This window comes from Eretmochelys imbricata, chromosome 1 (genome assembly GCF_965152235.1).
Source record: "Eretmochelys imbricata isolate rEreImb1 chromosome 1, rEreImb1.hap1, whole genome shotgun sequence".
NCBI lineage: Eukaryota > Metazoa > Chordata > Testudines > Cheloniidae > Eretmochelys > Eretmochelys imbricata.
This window is the reverse complement of record NC_135572.1, coordinates 139,127,738-139,148,528: the sequence shown is the minus strand read 5'-3', so window position 1 is coordinate 139,148,528 and position 20,791 is coordinate 139,127,738. Positions and strand designations below refer to the sequence as shown.

Sequence of the window (20,791 nt, the reverse complement as noted above, 5' to 3'; positions counted from 1 at the left end):
TGACATTGACAATTTGTCAATTGGTTTAAAGCTTTAACTTTTTGAATCTCAATGAACCTCCTCCCCATAATTCCCCACAACTGAAAATTGTAATGGATATAAATAAAGCTTAAAATCCATAATCTCTCAACAGTGAAAAAGTAGATTTTTATCAATCTAAAATACTTAAAAATAAACATCCACATAATCAAATATATAAAAATTAAATTCTGCAAAGCCTAGGTATGACGATATACACAACCATAATGCTGTTTTCACCTCCATTCATAGCACAGGTAACATAATGGAGACTTTACATGGGTTTTTATGCCATCCACGTTTCTTTTCATTACCACTTAGTATCTTTTGTTTCTTCAAGTAGTTGTAGATTTTAAAAAAAATACACATTTTCAAATCTACTTTCAGTTAATGTCTCTACTTCTGTCCTGTTGCAGTTAACTCACATGATTAACACAAAAAAAATTCATGATGATTAAAAAAATTAATCACAATTAATCGCAGTTTTAATCGCACTGTTAAACAGTAGAATGCTAATTGAAATTAAATATTTTGGATATTTTTCTACATTTTCAAATATATTGATTTCAATTACAACACCGAATATAGAGTGTACACTGCTCACTTTATATTATTTTTGATTACAAATATTAGCACTGTAAAAATGATAAAACAAAAGAAACAGTATTTTTCAATTCACCTCATACAATTACTGTAGTGCAATCTTTGTCGTGAAAGTGCAACTTACAAATGTATAATTTTTGTTGTTGTTACATAACTGCACTCAAAAACAAAACACTGCAAAACTTTAGCCCCTACAATTCCACTCAGTCCTACTTCTTGTTCAGTCAATCACTAAGACAAACAAGTTTGTTTACATGTATGAGAGATAATGTTGTCCACGTCTTATTTACAATGTCACCAGAAAGTGAGAACAGGCATTCGCATGGGACTTTTGTAGCCAGCATTGCAAGGTATTTACATGCCAGATATGCTAAACATTCATATGTCCCTTCATGCTTCGGCCACCATTCCAGAGGACATGCTTCCATTCAGATGACGCTCATTAAAAAAATAATGCGTTAAGTAAGTTTGTGACAAATCTCCCCAAGGAGTTCAGTATGTCTCCAGGTCTGTTTTACCCGCATTCTGCCATATTTCATGTTATAGTAATCTTGGATGATGCCTCAGCACATTGTTCATTTTAAGAACATTTTTGCTACATACGTTACGAAACGCAAAGAAGGTACCAATGTGAGATTTCTAAAGATAGCTACAGCACTAGACCCAAGGTCTAAGAAACTAAAGTGCCTTCCAAAATCTAAGAGGGATGAGGTGAGGAGCATGCTTTTAGAAGTCTTAAAAGGGCAACACTCCGATGCAGAAACTACAGAACACGAACCACCAAAAAAGAAAATCAACCTTCTGCTAGTAGCATCTGACTCTGATAATGAAAGTAAACATGCGTCGGTCCACACTGCTTTGGACTGTGATCGAACAGAACCCCTCATCAACATGGACGCGTGTCCTCTGGAATGGTGGTTGAAGCATGAAGGGACATATGAATCTTTAGCACATCTAGCATGTAAATATCTTGTGACGCCGGTTACAACAGTGCCATGCGAATGCCTGTTCTCAATTTCTGGTGACATTGTAAACAAGAAGCGGGCAGCATTATCTCATGCAAATGTAAACAACTTGTTTGTCTGAGTGATTGGCTGAACAAGAAATAGGACTGAGTGGACGTGTAGGCTCTAAAATTTTACAGCTGCAGCGGCACAGGAGCCAGCAAACAGAGCTGTAAACAGAGAAGTTTGAATGGGAGTTCGAAAGGGGAGTTTGTATTGTGGTGCTTGTTTGGGTTTGTTTTTGCTGTGGGTGCTGGTGTTTTGGTGTGGTTTGTGTTTTCCAGATTAACAGGATTTAGGTGGGAAGGCTATGACAGATACAGAGGCAGCAGTGGGAGTGACCATGTAGTGGAAGACACAAGGAAGATGACTGGATGTGGAAGCTGCGGTATGTACATGATCCTGGAGGGGGTACCTGGTAAGACTTGTCTGCACGAAATGCTGTCTGATTAGAGCTGATGGAGGAAAAGATCCGAGGTTTGGAGATGCAGGTGGAAAGTTTTGTTGAGTTTAGGAAGGGGTTCGAGCAGATTATGGAGCAAAGACATGAGGTATCTGAAGGGAAAAGCTCAGACTTGCAGATGGAAGCAGGACTGAGGAATTCTGAGTGGAGACTGGGTGAGAAAAGTAGTCGGTGGAAGCATGTGACTAAAAGAACCAGGCAGAGGAAAAGACGGGCTAGTGAAGGAAAAACAGAGCTCAAGAACAGGTTTGCAGAGTTGGAAAATGAAGAAGGGGCTCAGCAGGTAGTCACTGAAGGTGGAAGGGCAAGGAAGAAGAGAAGAGCGATTAGTCCTACAGGAAAAGGGGAAGAGTCAATGGAGACTACACCAAATATGAGCCCCAGGAGGATACAGGATGGGCTGAAGAGGATTACAAGGGAGAATAGGAATGGAAAGAACTTGCAGCCAGAGGGAACAGGGGATAGACTGGAGAACAGCACTGTCACCAAGAAAAGGCAGGTCTATGTGATCGGGGACTCTCTACTGACAGGCCTGTAACCAGAGATGATCCAGAGAATAGAAGGGTGTGCTGTCTTCCAGGTGCTAAGATACGGGATGTAGACCTGAGGTTAAAAAGGATCCTAAAGGCAGCAGGAAAGAATCCCCTAATTAGCCTTCATGTAGGAACAAATTATACGGATAGATTCTCGCTGGAAAGTATTAAGGGAGACTATGCTAGGCTGGGGAAGATGCTTAAGGAAATCAAGGCTCTGGTGATCTTTAGTGGGATTCTGCCTTTTCCCAGAGAAGGGCAACAAAGGTGTGAGAAGATTATGACTATGAACAGATGGCTTAGGCAGTGGTGCTATAAGGAGGGCTTTGGGATGTATGGCCACTGGGAGGCATTCATGGACAGGGGACAGTTCTCTCGGGATGAACTTCATCTGAGTAGAGAAGGAAACAGACTTCTAGGATGGAGGCTGGCAAAACTGATTAAGAGAGCTTTAAACTAGGAATTTGGGGGAGAAGGTTGGGAGATGTTCAGGTAACCTCCATGCTGGATTTTAGCATTGAGGGGGAAGAAAACAAGTAAGAAAGGATACAGCCGTGGGTAGGAGAATGTATATAAGGAGGAAGGGCAGGGTGGATACCAGTCTAATAGGTTATACTGGCTGTAGAATGACCGTGCCTAATATGGTACAGAATGTGAGCGAGGCCAAACAGCAAAAATTAAGATGTTTGTACACCACTGTGAGGAGCCTAAGTAACAAAATGGAGGAACTAGAGCTACTGGTGCAGGAAGTGAAACCAGATATTATAGGGATAACAGAAACATGGTGGAATAGTAGTCATGACTGGACTACAGGTATTGAAGGGTATGTGCTGTTTAGGAAAGACAGAAATAAAGGTAAAGGTGGTGGAGTAGCATTGTATATCAATGATGAGGTAGAATGTAAAGAAATAAGAAGTGATGGAATGGATAAGACAGAGTCCGTCTGGGCAAAAATTACATTGGGGAAGAAAACTACTAGAGCCTCCCCTGGGATAGTGCTTGGGGTATGCTATAGGCCACCAGGATCTAATTTGGCTATGGATAGAGCCCTCTTTAATGAAGTAAATATTAATGGAAACTGCGTGATCATGGGAGACTAACTTCCCAGATATAGACTGGAGGATGAGTGCTAGTAATAATAATAGGGCTCAGATTTTCCTAGATGCAATAGCTGATGGATTCCTTCATCAAGTAGCTGCTGAACTGACTAGAGGGGATGCCATTTTAGATTTGGTTTTGGTGAGTAGTGAGGGCCTCATAGAAGAAATGGTTGTAGGGGACAATCTTGGTTCAAGTGATCATGAGCTAATTCAGTTCAAACTGAACGGAAGGATTAACAAAAATAAATCTGCAACTAGGGTTTTTGATTTCAAAAGGGCTGACTTTCAAAAATTAAGGAAATTAGTTAGGGAAGTGGATTGGACTGAAGAACTTATGGATCTAAAGGCAGAGGAGGCCTGAGATTACTTCAAGTCAAAGCTGCAGAAGCTATCGGAAGCCTGCATCCCAAGAAAGGGGAAAAAAATTATAGGCAGGAGTTGTAGACCAAGCTGGATGAGCAAGCATCTCAGAGAGGTGATTAAGAAAAAGCAGAAAGCATACAGAGAGTGGAAGATGGGAGGGATCAGTAAGGAAAGCTATCTTATTGAGGTCAGAACATGTAGGGATAAAGTGAGACAGGCTAAAAGTCAAATAGAATTGGACCTTACAAAGGGAATTAAAACCAATAGTAAAAGGTTCTATAGCCATATAAATAAGAAGAAAACAAAGAAAGAAGAAGTGGGACCGCTAAACACTGAGGATGGAGTGGAGGTCAAGGATAATCTAGGCATGGCCCAATATCTAAACAAATACTTTGCCTCAGTCTTTAATAAGGCTAAAGAGGATCTTAGGGATAATGGTAGCATGACAAATGGGAATGAGGATATGGAGGTAAATATTACCATATCTGAGGTAGAAGCGAAACTCGAACAGCTTAATGGGACTAAATCGGGGGGCCCAGATAATCTTCATCCAAGAATATTAAAGGAATTGGCACCCGAAATTGCAAGTCCATTAGCAAGAATTTTTAATGAATCTGTAAACTCAGGGGTTGTACCGTATGATTGGAGAATTGCTAACATAGTTCCTATTTTTAAGAAAGGAAAAAGAAAAGTGATCCGGGTAACTACAGGCCTGTTAGTTTGATATCTGTAGTATGCAAGGTCTTGGAAAAATTTCTGAAGGAGAAAGTAGTTAAGGACATTGAGGTCAATAGTAAATGGGACAAAATGCAACATGGTTTTACAAAAGGTAGATTGTGCCAAACCAACCTGATCTTCTTCTTTGAGAAAGTAACAGATTTTTTAGACAAAGGAAATGCAGTGGATCTAATTTACCTAGATTTCAGTAAGGCGTTTGATACCGTGCCACTTGGGGAATTATTAGTTAAATTGGAAAAGATGGGGCTCAATATGAAAATTGAAAGGTGGATAAGGAATTGGTTAACAGGGAGACTACAGCGGGTTCTACTGAAAGGTGAACTGTCAGGCTGGAGGGAGGTTATCAGTGGAGTTCCTCAGGAATCAGTTTTGGGACCAATCTTTTTATTACTGACCTCGACACAAAAAGTGGGAGTGTGCTAATAAAGTTTGCGGATGATACAAAGCTGGGAGGTATTGCCAATTTAGAGAAGGACCAGGAAATCATCCAGGAAAATTTGGATTACCTTGTAAACTGTAATAATACTAATAGAATGAAATTTAATAGTGAGAAGAGTAAGGTTATGCATTTAGGGATTAATAACAAGAATTTTAGTTATAAGCTGGGGACGCATCAATTAGAAGTAACGGGGGAGGAGGAGGAGAAGGACCTTGGAGTATTGGTTGATCATAGGACGACTATGAGCCGCCAATGTGATATGGCCCTGAAAAAAGCTAATGCGGTCTTGGGATGCATCAGACGAGGTATTTCCAGTAGGGATAAGGAGGTTTTAGTACCGTTATTCAAGGCACTGGTGAGACCTCACCTGGAATACTGTGTGCAGTTCTGGTCTCCCATGTTTAAGAAGGATGAATTCAAACTGGAACAGGTACAGAGAAGGTCTACTAGGATGATCCGAGGAATGGAAAACTTGTCTTATGAAAGGAGACTCAAGGAGCTTAGCTTGTTTAGTCTAACGAAAAGAAGGTTGAGGGGAGATGATATTGCTCTCTATAAATATATCCGAGGGATAAATACCGGAGAGGGAGAGGAATTATTTCAGCTCAGTACCAATGTGGACACAAGAACAAATGGATATAAACTGGTCATTGGGAAGTTTAGACTTGAAATTAGATGAAGGTTTCTAACCATCAGAGGAGTGAAGTTTTGGAATAGACTTCCAAGGGAAGCAGTGGGGGCAAAAGACCTATCTGGCTTTAAGATTAAACTCGGTAAGTTTATGGAGGAGATGGTATGATGGGACAACATGAGTTTGCATAATTAATTGATCTTTAAATATTCATGGTAAATAGGCCCAATGGCCTGTGATGGGATGTTAGATGGGGTGGAATATGAGTTACTGGCTCGTGAATCTTGCCCATATGCTCAGGATTTAGCTGATCGCCATATTTGGGGTTGGGAAGGGCAGATAGGAAGAGGCCCTGGAGGTTTTTCGCCTTCCTCTGTAGCATGGAGCACGGGTCACCTGCTGGAGGATTCTCTGCTCCTTGAAGTCTTTAAACCACGATTTGAGGACTTCAATAGCTCAGACATAGGTGAGAGGTTTTTCCGCAGGAGTGGGTGGGTGGCCTGCATTGTGCAGGAGGTCGGACTGGATGATCATAATGATCCCTTCTGACCTTAATATCTATGAATGCAGTTTTATTTTGTAAATAAATTCTACATATGTAAGGTCAACTTTCATGATAAAGAGATTGCACTACAGTTCTCGTATCAGGTCAATTGAAAAATACTATTTTTTTGGTTTTTTACAGTGCAAATATTTGTAATCAGAAAAATATAAAATGAGCAGTGTACACTTTGTATTCTGTGTTGTAATTGAAATCAATATATTTGAAAATGTAGAAAACATCCGAGATTTAAATAATTGGTACTCTATTATTGTTTATTAGTGTGATTAATTGCACAATTAATTGCAATTAAGTTTTTTAATGGCTTGACAGGCCTTGTTGAAACTCATCCAAACAGAAACCTTGCTAGCCAGTTTTATTCCTTCTCTAAGTACCAAATTATGTCAGAATACATTGTTCTATAATAACAAATTTATTTGAGCATAAGCTTTCGTGAGCTACAGCTCACTTCATCGGATGCATTCAGTGGAAAATACAGTGGGGAGATTTATAATAATACGATTTATAAATAATTTATAATAAGAATACTATACATTATAATTTATTTATAATTGTAATTTATAATAAGATTTATAAATCTCCCCACTGTATTTTCCACTGAATGCATCTGATGAAGTGAGCTGTAGCTCACGAAAGCTTATGCTCAAATAAATTGGTTAGTCTCTAAGGTGCCACAAGTACTCCTTTTCTTTTTGCGAATACAGATTAACACGGCTGCTACTCTGAAACCTGTTCTAGAATAAACACCTGTTCCCAATCACCAGTGTAGTATCCTCCCCAAATAAAAAACTATGATAGTGAACTGGCAAAGTTTTCTTTTTTTGGGGCTGGTTCTGAAAAAAAGACCATATGCTTCCATTGCGATTTACAGTCATTAGAATAACAAACATTCACTTGAGGCAATGTTCTAAAACCAAGGAAGAAACTAAATCTTCAGAAGACATACTGGAGAAGAACAGAAGGTCCACCTACATTGTTCCCAATTTCCAAAAATTTTACTAGGTCGTCATTTTCTATCACTAATGGCTGAACTACATTGTATGGTCTTGGAAAGTTATAGTATGCTGAGCACATTAGAGCATGCTGCCTTGCCTCACATCCAATCCAGACACTATTTTTGTGGGATTATTTTTGTGGAAAAGATTAATCATATTCACAACTAGCTGATGTGTTCAGCAATGGAAAGTTATAATCTTCCAGCATGAGACAAGTAGATATTGACAAGCTTATAAAAAATTAGAAATATTGCAGAATAGGGGCACAATGTTCTCTTAGCCCATTAGAAAATCTTTAATTACCACTGGACTACAGATGTTGATTTTATTGCTAGTAGCACTGAAATCTGTTCTATCATTGTATGTTGCAGTACTTCATTATCAGAATACTATTATAATGAAATTCCTCTTTAGATTTATAGAGCAGTTGTGGAGACAGACAAAAGTGAAAATGACTTCCAGTGTTAAATTTTTATTTTGACTGCAACAATTTCCATCAGAAACCTGGATGTTGCAACCAATACATTCTGCTAATGCAAGGACATAGCTGAATCAGTTAAAAACATCTTTGAATTAAAAAAAAATAAATAAATCTGCTGTTCTTCCATAGTTAATATGTATTTTCACATTCTTAAGGAGATGAATAACTTTCTCCAAAACCATTTTACAAGAAATAGAAATTTACATGTACTCTTGGTATCTGTTAACTATAGATAATACTTACAAGATCAGCATATTTCTTGCAGAGAGCTGCCAACTTTTCTTCTGGAGTAGAAAGTGTGTTCAAGGCTTGCATCAATAACAGTACTTCTTTTCCTATGGATGAAAAAAAATTAAATACTGAAAACATGCTATGAAAGCTTTTCCTCTGAAAAGAGTTCTGTATTAATGATGAGCTAGAATGTTTTTAATGGCATGCTAGTTTAATAGCTGTATATTGTTTTACTAGAGAATGGCAACACAAGTCCCTACAAAACAATGAATTCATATAATTATCTTGCTGTTTGTAGAATTGTATAACATGTAGGGTGGTAGTATATTTAACCCAACTGCAGTATGGACAGAGCCTTAGACCACAAGAATGCTTTGACTTTCATAATTTCTCTTTCAGAAGATACAAACCAAGAAATACATTTTTGAAACCCGAGACCTAAAATTCAGATTTTGTTATGAAATACAGAAAAATATTCATGAGTAAAAAGTAAAAAAGTGGTCTGATATACAGTCATCTTCAGTGTATGTAACCCAAATAATGCAGCATCATAGTTTTTAAAAACCAGAAGTTAAACGGATTAGTCTATTTCCATTGATCATACTGAGTGAAATGCAAGAAGTAAAACAACTTGTGACAAGTGGATTAGATTTTAACATATTAACAGGTGAGGGACTTTTTAATATTAATTTTAACCAGTGACCTTTTAAAGCATATCTTCCCACTTCCCCCAACACACATCATGATAAGGAGGACAAAATGCCATTTGGCAACAAAACTAAAGCTCCTGAGAATAACTCAGAGATTGCAAGGGTAAAATGTGAAGCCCATTTTTAAGGAAACATTAAAACTGCCATCTTTTTCAAAACATAAAACTTGCTGTAATTTAGAAGACAAACCCTAAAACAGTGCATACCTAAGGTTTTCTCTTTGTTTTTTTCAGTCTCCGGATCTTGTTCGCCATCAGGTGGCTCAGTACGGGCTTCTTCTCTCCCAGGAGTCTCCTCACGTGATTCTTGAGTACAGTACATTGAATCCATAGGCTTTCTATTTTTTGAGATATAATTTTCATCTTCCAATGCAGCTGTACTTTCTATGCCATCACAATTGGACTGCAGATGTTGCAAAGTTGTGCCAGATTCAACGCATTTGCTGTTCATCAACTGATCCTGAGTATTCATTCCGATCTCACAAATTCCAGCTTCATCGGTTGTACCAATCATAAACTAGAAAAGGGGAAGAAGTAATCAGATCAGCTACCAAGACAAATTTACTTGAAGTAAAAAACCTCTACTCTATTTTCAGTATGCTTAAACAAGAATCCAAAAAGCTACTGTATCATTAAGTTGAACTGCAAACTATAGTCAATATTTTTAGAAAAACTAATATTGTGTGTATGTATGTGTGTGTGTATACACACACACACAAGCAATTTTGCTTTTCACTGAAAGCAACATCTAAAGATGACCAACTTACCCCCAAATATTTAAGGAGTAATGTAGGCACTACACTTGACAATAATTTTCTCATAAGAAAGTAACCTGAAAAATGTAGGTACACAGGACTCCAGCTTTTTTTTTTTTTTTTAAACTCATAGAGCAGGTGAAGTAGTTACTACCTGGAGACACTCACCAAACACACAGAGTATGTCACTGAAACATCACCCTGTTAAGAATGAATCAAGCTAAGAATTATCTTCCATGGCTTGTCATTCCAAAAGTGGAGTATTAGAAGAGTTACATACTAAAATTATATTTCCATGTTAACTTTTTATTTGTGAGAAAGCTATAGTGTTCTAGCAGCTTTGACTACAGTATTAAAATAAGGACACATTGGTCAAAGTCTTTGGAATCAAATGAAAAACACTGTCAGACACAGGAAGCAGGAGTATTAAGTTAATTTTCAAGTAACAACACTCAAATATGACCCTCAAGAAATTTAATAAATCATGAACCAGCCTACACCCTATATTCAAAATGTGACACAATCTAAAGATTACTGAAAAATCAGAAAGCCACATATATTTAACCATTTCAAAAATATGTACACCCGCATTAAAAACACAAACTTTCTGACTTTTCAGAGTAACAGCCGTGTTAGTCTGCATTCGCAAAAAGAAAAGGAGTACTTGTGGCTCCTTAGAGACTAACCAATTTATTTGAGCATAAGCTTTCATGAGCTACAGCTCTGATGAAGTGAGCTGTAGCTCACAAAAGCTTATGCTCAAATAAATTGGTTAGTCTCTAAGGTGCCACAAGTATTCCTTTTCTTTTTTCTGACCTTTGCATCCCCAGCGTCAGTTTGAGAAGCTGTTTTTCCCAATTTAGTAAAAGAAATCACAATACATAGACTCAAATGCAAGATTGCTGAACCCACACCTAGATGGTCCTTGATTACAGGCGAGACTAAACTACAACACAGGTCGAGGCCATCCTGTATACTCCGCAGCACCAGTAAATGCCAGCAGCAGAACTTTAATGAAGTCTGACAGCTACTTTATGACTCAATTTCAAAGATTAAAGATATTAACATTTCAAACAATAGTTCAAAAATGGAACAAGGACACTTACAGGAGGGAGAGGGGAAAGAGGAGGAAGAAACAGGACATTTTAATAATTTGAAGTGTTTAAAAATCCTCCTGGAAAATACATGGTGGAACATGAATGTTTTGTTTTTTGCAAAATAAAAGTAATAGAGTTTGCAAGACACACTACTAAGCTGATTAAATTAAAAAGAAATTGATATTAAAACTTATGCTACAAAAAACAGTTAAAAATATGGAGAAGGAACACGAGTATGTGCCATTTCATCTTCAGTCACATTTCACCTTTCTGAAAATATTACAGTAGCAAAAAAAAAAAAAATCACTTATACCAATTGGCTCTGGGTTTAGAATATTAAGACACGTTATCTGTAATTCTGTGGGTAGACAATGACATCTTTGTAATATTCATAAAAATCTGCCTCAAACAGATATGAAGTCAGAAGAATGTCAGCACCTGACTGGAAGGTAAGCTGTAGTTCTCTCTGGTGACTGGTCTATGCTTAAATCCACACTTGTGGGACATAGTTCTCTTGGTGCCATACTGAAACCCACCATGGACCTCTGGAATTGAACAGATGGTGGCCACGCCCTTAACAATTGTAAGTCTAAATGCAACTATCACCAGTGAATCCTCTCATCCATGAAAAAACCACACATAATCAGTCACTATAATCATTTAAGGATAGACAATATCAGAGCCTGAATATTCTAATCTGTATGCTTTAATCAAGAGCCAGGCCAATACCTCGGCAAATGAATAGTTGAGACAAAATTCCTGCTTTTCATGATCATGCCATTACAACATGCATAACATACTGGCTATTCAAGGGAATTATGATTGTAAAAGTAAATCTTCTTCCAAAACCCTTTAAAACGTTTAAGTGAATTTTAGTGATGGAAAGCAAGAGTTTGACAGTAATGAAGTCTATTCTTCACAGCACAGGTACATCATGGGTAGTAGCAATACAAGTTTTCCCAAACTGTCTCAAACCTAACTTGACTACCAATTTTAGGGGTGAGAAATAAGCCATGGGGTACAATATGATACAGACTAACCAGCATGACATTTGCAAGGGTAAATGTATCTCCAAGTTATTATAAGGGTATGTCTACATGCAGTGTTGCACTGGTATAAACTTAAGGTGTGACTTTAAACTGATTTTAAAAGGTTTAGAAGTTGCAAAATGGGTTGTGTGCTACTCATTTTGGTTTTAAATCAGACTTATTCCAGACTAATTTGATAAGGAACAAGTTTTAAGACAAGTGTCTACACATGGGTTTGCACTGGTTTAAATAATCTGGTGCAAATTTTTCTGTAGAAAAGGCCATTTTCTTTTTTCATAAAAATGACTAGAGTTGTTCAAAGAAACATAAGCTATCATTAACAGTATGAGTCCACATATAATTCAACCTTTGCTTCCTCCTATGTCTTAAGAAAAAAATATAACCTTTGGTTTAATGATATAAATTCTGTCACTGTAATTTTATGGTAAAGAGCCCTGAAAATGCCTATAATAAAAAAAAACTCCTCACAGGTCCAGTCATCAGCTATAAAAACTAGTTAAACCTCAACCACACTTCTCATAGGCTGCATATAGGCATGTTTATTAATAGGATGCAGTATACTGTAATATAAACCCTTTAACAATTAAGAACATAGTTATCTCATCTATGCACAATAAACCAAATCAGTTTAATCCATTTCTCGTCTCAGAGTAAACAGACTGACAACGTCAGATCTACAAAATATCCTGTCAGTGGCACCTTTGACTTTGTAATGTCTAATACATTTCTGGACCACTATACAGCTCCTGTGTTGTCCGGGGCTGGGCCAGTTGCAGCTCTTGCGTCCCACAGGGCTGGGCTCAGCTCCCCACGCTGGGTGTTGTGACCTGGGCGTCAGGGTTGCAATGCCACTCCAGTTTGGCCCTCCACACCGCTGACCATGATAGAGGGGTGGCTGGGCCAAACCTGAGTACCGCTGCAATCCAGCACACCTGGTCACATCTGTCTTGTCATCTTAGAACCAGGCTGTAAACCGAACTTCTATCTTGAATAGCTTTTAAAATATTTCTTGCCCTAAGAAATGGTGGGTGACAGACACTAGTTGAAATCAAGCCTGAAAAGGTGATGTATTTGGGGGAAGATCCGAGCCATAGTTTGAGCCCCAGGTCTGTGCTAAAACGTTAAAAAAACATTTTGATGTCACATGACTTTTTTTTTTTTTTTTTTTTTTTAAAAAGACCACTGCATCTTGGGGAATCCCTTGTTCAAATGGCCTCAAATTTTTGGACCACTAACCCTATCTAAGGCATAAGAAATCAAGACAATCAGAGTAAGTCTGTGGATTTCAGAACACTTAGAAAAATTAACTCATAAATGGTAATGTAGTCTCAGTCTTAATTGTAGTGATGCTTCTACCCCCCAATAATTGTAGACATTCACTGAGTGTGTTCTTCAGCATGATCGAAGTAGTATAGACCACAGTGTGCACATATCAAACTGCAGGGCAGACACACAACTTGGGCAATTGTAAGTAAGGCTACAAATTTGTCATGGCAGGGGGAAAAGTCATGCATAACGTGATTTTCCTTTTGCCCGCGGTTTACCCCACAGCAGCAGCAGCTCTTATCCTGAAGGGATGGGCCTGGATCTCCACTAAATCACATGCACACGTGCAGCAGGACTGGGATTCTATTGCAAGCCAGAGTATTTGCATGCAGCCTGATGTGTGAGTAAGAGGGTAATTCAACGTGAAACGCTGTGACTGTTGACCTGCGCACCACCTATGCACTATAAATCTAAGTCCTGGCCTCAGCAGCTCTTTCCGAATATATGTTATGCACATTAATTGCTCTCTGCCTGCATTCTACAGGGGATCCTTTTTGAAGTTTTGCCTTGAAAGTGAGACTGAGTGTGATCAAAGAAAATAAGCAGTTGCAACTCTCATGAATACCAGCATGATCAAAGGGCATCAGGAAATGCATCCAGAGACCCCTATTCTAAGAACTGGCATTTGTTCATATGGATTTATCATGAAAGACAGTGAACAGTTTCAGCTTTCTACGTTTGTTCAATCTACATAAACCAAGCATCTACACTTTTATTCACCCCTCAAAGTGCTGCAATTTTTGTGAAGAAGGAAATCTCTTTTGCAGAAGCCTGCATGTGACTAGAAGGTGATGACCTTTTCTTTCAGTAATCCATGCCTGTCTCAACTCGAGAATGGATTACTGAACAGTCTTCTACATGGGTATTCCCCAAAGGTGATTCGGAAATGTTCCTAAATGCAGAATATGGCAAATGAGCTGTTTATCAATGCTTCTCACAGAAAACACATTATCCAGTTATTTACACTGGCTTTCTGAGGATGGCCCCGCAGATCTGAAGTCTTCCTCACTGTTGGTCCAACAGAGCCAGAATCCAAATACATTTAGGACATACTTCTTTCAAGTTTTATTATCCCAGTCTTCTGGGAGGGTGACAGATTAGGAAAGGGATGCAGAAGATATTTGTTAGCAAAATCTTAGATGAAGTTCACGATTAACCTGCAAGATCTGCAAAAGTTGTTGTTGTATGTTTGTCTATGTCATAAAAATAAAGGGGAGGGTAACCACCTGTCTGTATACAGTGCTATAAAATCCCTCCTGGCCAGAGGCAAAACCCTTTCACCTGTAAAGGGTTAAGAAGCTAAAAATAACCTCGCTGGCACCTGACCAAAATGACCAATGAGGAGACAAGATACTTTCAAAGTTTGGGGTGGGTGAGGAGGGAAAAAGGGTTCGTCTGTCTGTGTGATGCTTTTGCTGGGAACAGATCAGGAATGCAGTCTCAGAACTTCTGTTAGTTAGTAAGTAATCTAGGTAGAAATGCGTTAGATTTCCTTTTGTTTAATGTCTGGTAAAATAAGCCATTAAACAAATGGAGGGAATGTATATTCCTGTTTTTGTGACTTTTTGTAATGTAAGGTTTTGCCTAGAGGGATTCTCTATGTTTTGAATCTGATTACCCTGTAAGGTATTCACCATCCTGATATTAAAGAGGTGATTCTTTTACCTTTTCTTTAATTAAAATTCTTCTTTTAAGAACCTGATTGATTTTTCATTGTTCTTAAGATCCAAGGGTTTGGGTTTGTGTTCACCTGTACTAACTGGTGAGGATTTTTATCAAGCCTTCCCCAGGAAAGGGGGTGTAGGGCTTGGGGGAAGATGTCTCCAAGTGGGCTCTTTCCCTGTTCTTTGTTTAACACGCGTGGTGGTGACAGCATACGGTTCAAGGACAAGGCAAAGTTTGTACCTTGGGGAAGTTTTTAACCTAAGCTGGTAAGAATAAGCTTAGGGGGTCTTTCATGCAGGTCCCCGCATCTGTACCCTAGAGTTCAGAGTGGGAAAGGAACCTTGACAGTCTAGAGCAATGACTACCCACCTATTTAAAAATAAAAATAAGTAAAAATGAAAAAGAGTGAAATTGGTTCATTTGCTTTGAGTGCTAAGCTGATGAGCAACAAATGGTAAAAGAGTCCTTCATCTTAAAGTGCTTTGCAAGCTCTCTACACACAATCATTTCAGATACCTGATATGCAACACTTCCAACAGCATGTTGTCTAATAAATGCTAATTCAATATTAAGGCAAAGTACCATCTACTGAAATATCATCACCAGCTTCAAACTAGATTTGATGCTTCTAGGCTTAAGATCTGACAGGATCAGTCCAAGGTGGCATGTTTACATGGATTAAGAAAGTTTTCAATAAGAGAAGATACATAAAATGAATAGTAAGGAGAAGGCAAATCAGACACCTTTTTACTCTACCCCATAATACAAGAGTAAAAGGGAACTGATGAAGTTAAAAGGCAAAAGTTTAAGAAAGAATAGGAGGAAATCTGTTTCCACACTAAGCTGTGAAACTCACTACTGTCAAGACAAACAGCTTAGTGTTTAAAAAAACTGACTTTTTTTAAAATAAGACTTATCTCCAGGTTAATTGGCCAGGATAAAGAGATACAAAGTTCAAACGTTATGCTTAAGGACATATGATAATCACTGGTTGGAGTCAGAAAGCAACTTCCCTTCTGCTCACCCCAAAGCTTCCAGGCACAGTCTTTCACGCTGCTCTCTGAACTTCTGAATTGACCAGGGAAAGGGTATGTACCAGATGATGAAAATTAGCCTTCAGAGTGCACTTTCCCACTTTCCTCAGAGTTATCATTTCAGGCTACCTACAAGCTTATGCTGGCATCACTGCTACTCACATTGTAAAAGGTTCTTAGAAAAGAGAAGGTTCAGAAACTTAAGATTCTCAAACACAACTGTATTGCAATCTAAAACATAGGCAATTAAGCAGGCATCTGTTCAGTGCCAGAGTCCAAAGGACTCTCCATGTAAGAAATTATACAGAAACCATACAGAACAGAAGGATGTCTGAAAGCTTAGGACTGATTACTGGACAGAATACAGTTTGCAGCAACTACATTGTTTATAGTCAAACTAAAATCTCATCTACCCTACAATGTAACACAAGTCACAGGACATGGCTATGATACTACTTATCATCTGACGAGATTATAACGTACCTAAAAGTTATAGTTTAGTCAGGACCTACCTGTATCTTTGCACTTAGTTTAACATCACAGACTGCCCCAAAATACTGACACACTAGCTACCACCAGACACCTCAAAAAAATCTCTCTTCACAGTCAAGAGCTTGTCAATTACCAATCCACTCTCAAACCAAGTCTTTTTGGGGAAGGAGTCTGAAGTTGCACAGCACACAGACAACCTGGTCTTTGATAACCAACAGAGATTGATAGTTCCTCTGCAACTGCTCTCAAAACCGAGGAGACTAATTTATCAAAACTTGACAAACACAGTCTCAACCCCAGAGGAAAGGCCAGAACCCATACTGGAACTTACTCAAGATGTCCATGTCCAAAAATGAGGCAGTGTCATATTTAGATAATAGCAGTCAGTGAGCTGTAATGGTTATAATTCATCATCACAGAAGAGTCTGAAGCATGTGCCAAAGATTGAACCTCTTGTATTGTTCAATGTATACAGAATCATTTCTGAATACCTTTATGCTGATACACCAGTCAAAAAGCAAGTGTACTATACTATTTCAGCCACTTCCTTTAAAAGAATATTTCAATTATACTGCTCACTTGTCTTTAATCCTGCCACACATGCATTACTTTATGACTATACAAGAGCCTGGTCTTCACTAGGAAAAAAAGGTGTTTTTATCATGTGTCAGCCAATGCATTAAAATTCTAGACAGTTCAGTTTTCACACATTAGTTGGTTGAGGTAAACTCTTGGCATCCCTTCCCCCCCGAACCCGCCATATTTACCTCATCCTGATAACATGTGAAAACTATGCTTTGTCCCAGGGGTGGGCAAACTGTATGGAGGGCTGGGTAGGGAAGGCTGTGTCCCCCAAACAGCCTGGCCCCTGCCCCCTTCCCGCCCCCCTCAGAACCCCTTCCCCATGTCCCCTGACTGCCCCTACTGGGACCCCCTGCACCAAACCACCCCCTGGGACTCCACCCCCACCTTCAAGGCCTGCTTCTTGAGCTTTGTTCCGACAAGTATGTGCACTCACACATCTCTTGTGTTTAAGGATCCTACTATTCCCTCAAAAGCCTACTAAACAGCATGGGTTTTTTCTGTGATGTGCCCTGTAGTACGAAACTCAGCTGAAACTGAACATCTAATTTTTATTCACTCTCTTAAAAACACATCTTCAACAGGATTTGCAAAAAGGGGATGGGCTAAATTGCTTCTTTATGTTGCATAAAGAAGGCCTGCCCCCATTGTTCTCAGGGTTTTTACATTACAAATATCGGCAATATCAATTGTTCGCAGAAGATTTCTTTGGAGGACCCAGAGGGCTTCAACTGGAACTCTCTCAGACCTTAACTGAATTAAAGACAAAGTGTTGAATGTTTAACAAACCAATCTTCTAGCTGTTTAACTCAAATGTCTGTGACAGGTGTTAACAAAAAAGCTGAAACACTTTTAAACTGTGACTCACTTTCCCTCAATCAGGTTTCACGTCCTTAATGCCATAATCCTACTAGTTCTCCGGTCATCCGCAGAATCTCTCTCGAAGACAGGGTACACAAGACTTGAGCTTCTAATGTAAAAAAGTAACAGCCTATGAAAAAACCCTTTTAGGCCTTCTTTACACAAAAAAGATCATATAAAGTTTTTCCCCAATTGCTTGTCACATTTGGAGTTTTGCTTTCCAACCGTTGTTTAAAATTACTGTTTGCCCAATATCTCTTGCTCTACCTTTCAGTTCTTTAATCAAATTTGACTCCTTTGTTTGGCTGTATGCTCTTATTTTAAGAGAAAGGAAATATTATGAAGCAAGTTGCTTTTTAAAATTGTTATTAAAATTCTGAATGCTTTGGTAACGGGCACTATATAAAAATAAAGTTAACCATAAGACACAGTGTTCACTGGGATAGTAAAAACTAGTATGCTGCAGAAAAGGTAGCTTGTGATTCTGGGGAGGAACAGTTTCATGGCCTCTTGAGAACTTTCCACCAGATAAAACAGAAAACTTTGCACCTTGGAAAGTTACATTTCCTACTACAGGTAACATGACATGACAGCCACCAGAAAACCTATAAGAGTATGACATGAGATACTGGAGCAGAAAAGAAGAAGTGATAATATACCTAGATCAACAGTTGTATTACACTCAATATGTATATACAAATAGCATCAGGGCAGATTTTAAGACAGCACTCTATCTTTAGAGTACTCTGTCCTCAAACAAGTGTGTTTTCATAAGTCCATACAAGAGAAGCATTATCGTTTTCTTGCAAGAAACTGAAAGAAGGAATACTGTAAATTCACTGGTTTCAGAGTAGCAGCCCTGTTAGTCTGTATTCGCAAAAAGAAAAGGAGTACTTGTGGCACCTTAGAGACTAACCAATTTATTTGAGCATAAGCTTTCGTGAGCTACAGCTCACTTCATCAGATGCATTTTGATGAAGTGAGCTGTAGCTCATGAAAGCTTATGCTCAAATAAATTGACAGGTTTCAGAGTAACAGCAGTGTTAGTCTGTATTCGCAAAAAGAAAAGGAGTTCTTGTGGCACCTTAGAGACTAACCAATTTATTTGAGCATGAGCTTTCGTGAGCCACAGCTCACTTCATCAGATGCATACCGTGGAAACTGCAGCAGACTTTATATACACACAGAGAATATGAAACAATACCTCCTCCCACCCCACTGTCCTGCTGGTAATAGCTTATCTAAAGTAATCGTCAGGTTAGGCCATTACCAGCACAAATCCAGGTTTGGCCTAACTTCATTATCATGCACATTGTGTAAAGAGTTGTCACTTTGGATGGGCTATCACCAGCAGGAGAGTGAATTTGTGTGGGGGGGTGGAGGGTGAGAAAACCTGGATTTGTGCTGGAAATGGCCTAACCTGACGATTACTTTAGATAAGCTATTACCAGCAGGACAGTGGGGTGGGAGGAGGTATTGTTTCATATTCTCTGTGTGTATATAAAGTCTGCTGCAGTTTCCACGGTATGCATCTGATGAAGTGAGCTGTGGCTCACGAAAGCTCATGCTCAAATAAATTGGTTAGTCTCTAAGGTGCCACAAGTACTCCTTTTCTTTTCTTTTCGTAAATTCACTGAGCTACAGTATCATTCTTAGTAAGATTTTATTAAGAATGTTGCCTTTTTTGCTTTAGAAGATGTGGAAAATTAAGCTAGTAGCATTCCCTTTGATTCATATTTTATATAAAAGTCTACTTTCCCTGGACAAACAGAAATAGGATCAGGAAACACAACCTTTGCTCATACACTTCAATGGGACTACTCACACAAGTTAGGAACACTTTATATTGGATCAATTCTACTACTATATTGAGAAACAATTAAAACAAATGGTACAAAAATGAGAAATGGGCAAAGTCCATCCTACCCGGTAACAGTTAACACGCACAAGTATTCTACAACTACAATACAGATTCCCCCCCCCCCCCCAACCTCTGGCTGAAATGACCGCGTGACCCATTAGATGACAATACTGGCTCCTATTAAAGCCTGCCCAGCTATTCCCCGGGCCGGGGGCGGGCCTCCTTCCCACAGGAGAAAGTGCCAGGAACTAACGGGGCCGCCACGCGGATGAGTGACCAGCCTCAGCCGACAAGCCCACGGGCTCTCGGCGGTGTCGGGCGTGGAACCCTACGAGCGGGACCCCAGTTGGGCAGCTGGCTCGGCAGGCCTGTATCGCGTGCGGAGCGGGCTCAGGGTCGTGCCGCAGCCCCCTGGGAGCCACTACAGAGCCCGCCTTAGCCACCCAGCTGCGCCGGTCACACGCGCAGCTGCCGCGCTCGACCCTTCCCCACCGTGGGAGCCGGGCCCCCCAGAGGCTGGGCCGGGGCCGGGGGCCCCCCCCCAATCTCTTACGCTTTGCGGCGCCACCGGCCCCACGCGGACCGGGCGGGCTCGAGCCGTAGGCTGGGGGCAGTTGTCTCCCCCACCTCGAAAGCGGAGCCCATCGCCAGGCCGGGGCTGAGGCGCTGCCTCGCACACCGGAGCCGCCCACACCAGCCGCTGTCCCGACGCGCGGACGCCGCGTGGGGCGGTGGACGCGCTCGCTGGTGGGGAGAGCCCGACGGCGCGCGCGGCCGGCCGTTACCTCAGGGCTGCCTCGCGCTGCTGCTGCTGCCGCCGCCGCCACCACCACCTCCTCCTCCTCCTCCCCCGGACTATGGCGCCGGCTCCCTCTGGGCCCTACAGGGCTGTTGTTACTGCCTCCTCCGCGCGCGGCTTGAGCTCCGCGCGTCGCCATGATGTGACGGCAGCATCCAAACAAGCAGCCTACCGTCGCCGTCCGCACCAGAGACACCGGAAGCGCTTGTGCCGGCCCCGCCCGCAGCCAATCACCGCGCAGCTCTCCCGGCCACGTGATGTATACTCTCACTCTCTCTCTCTCTCCTCCCCCCCACCTTGGGACCAGGGCGCCCTCAGCGCGGCTCCCGCCAGCCCAGAGAGGGGGACTGCTGTTCCCAGCATGCCGTGCGGGTGACGCGGCTCGCGGGTCCCATCAGGC

The 20,791-nt window shown here is 40.3% G+C and overlaps 1 protein-coding gene across 1 annotated transcript in view; it reads right to left on the bottom strand.

Moving 5' to 3' along the window:
• Nucleotides 1-20,426, bottom strand: part of TXLNG (taxilin gamma) — a 53,667-nt gene extending 33,241 nt beyond the window's left edge. The window contains exons 1-3 of the mRNA XM_077816339.1: nt 20,378-20,426; nt 9,078-9,387; nt 8,174-8,265 (exon numbers count right to left, since the gene is read on the bottom strand). Coding sequence (XP_077672465.1) covers nt 8,174-8,265; nt 9,078-9,384 — 399 coding nt within the window. The 5' untranslated portion in view covers nt 9,385-9,387; nt 20,378-20,426. The remainder of the gene's footprint in view (nt 1-8,173; nt 8,266-9,077; nt 9,388-20,377) is intronic.
• Nucleotides 20,427-20,791: the final 365 nt, after the last annotated feature.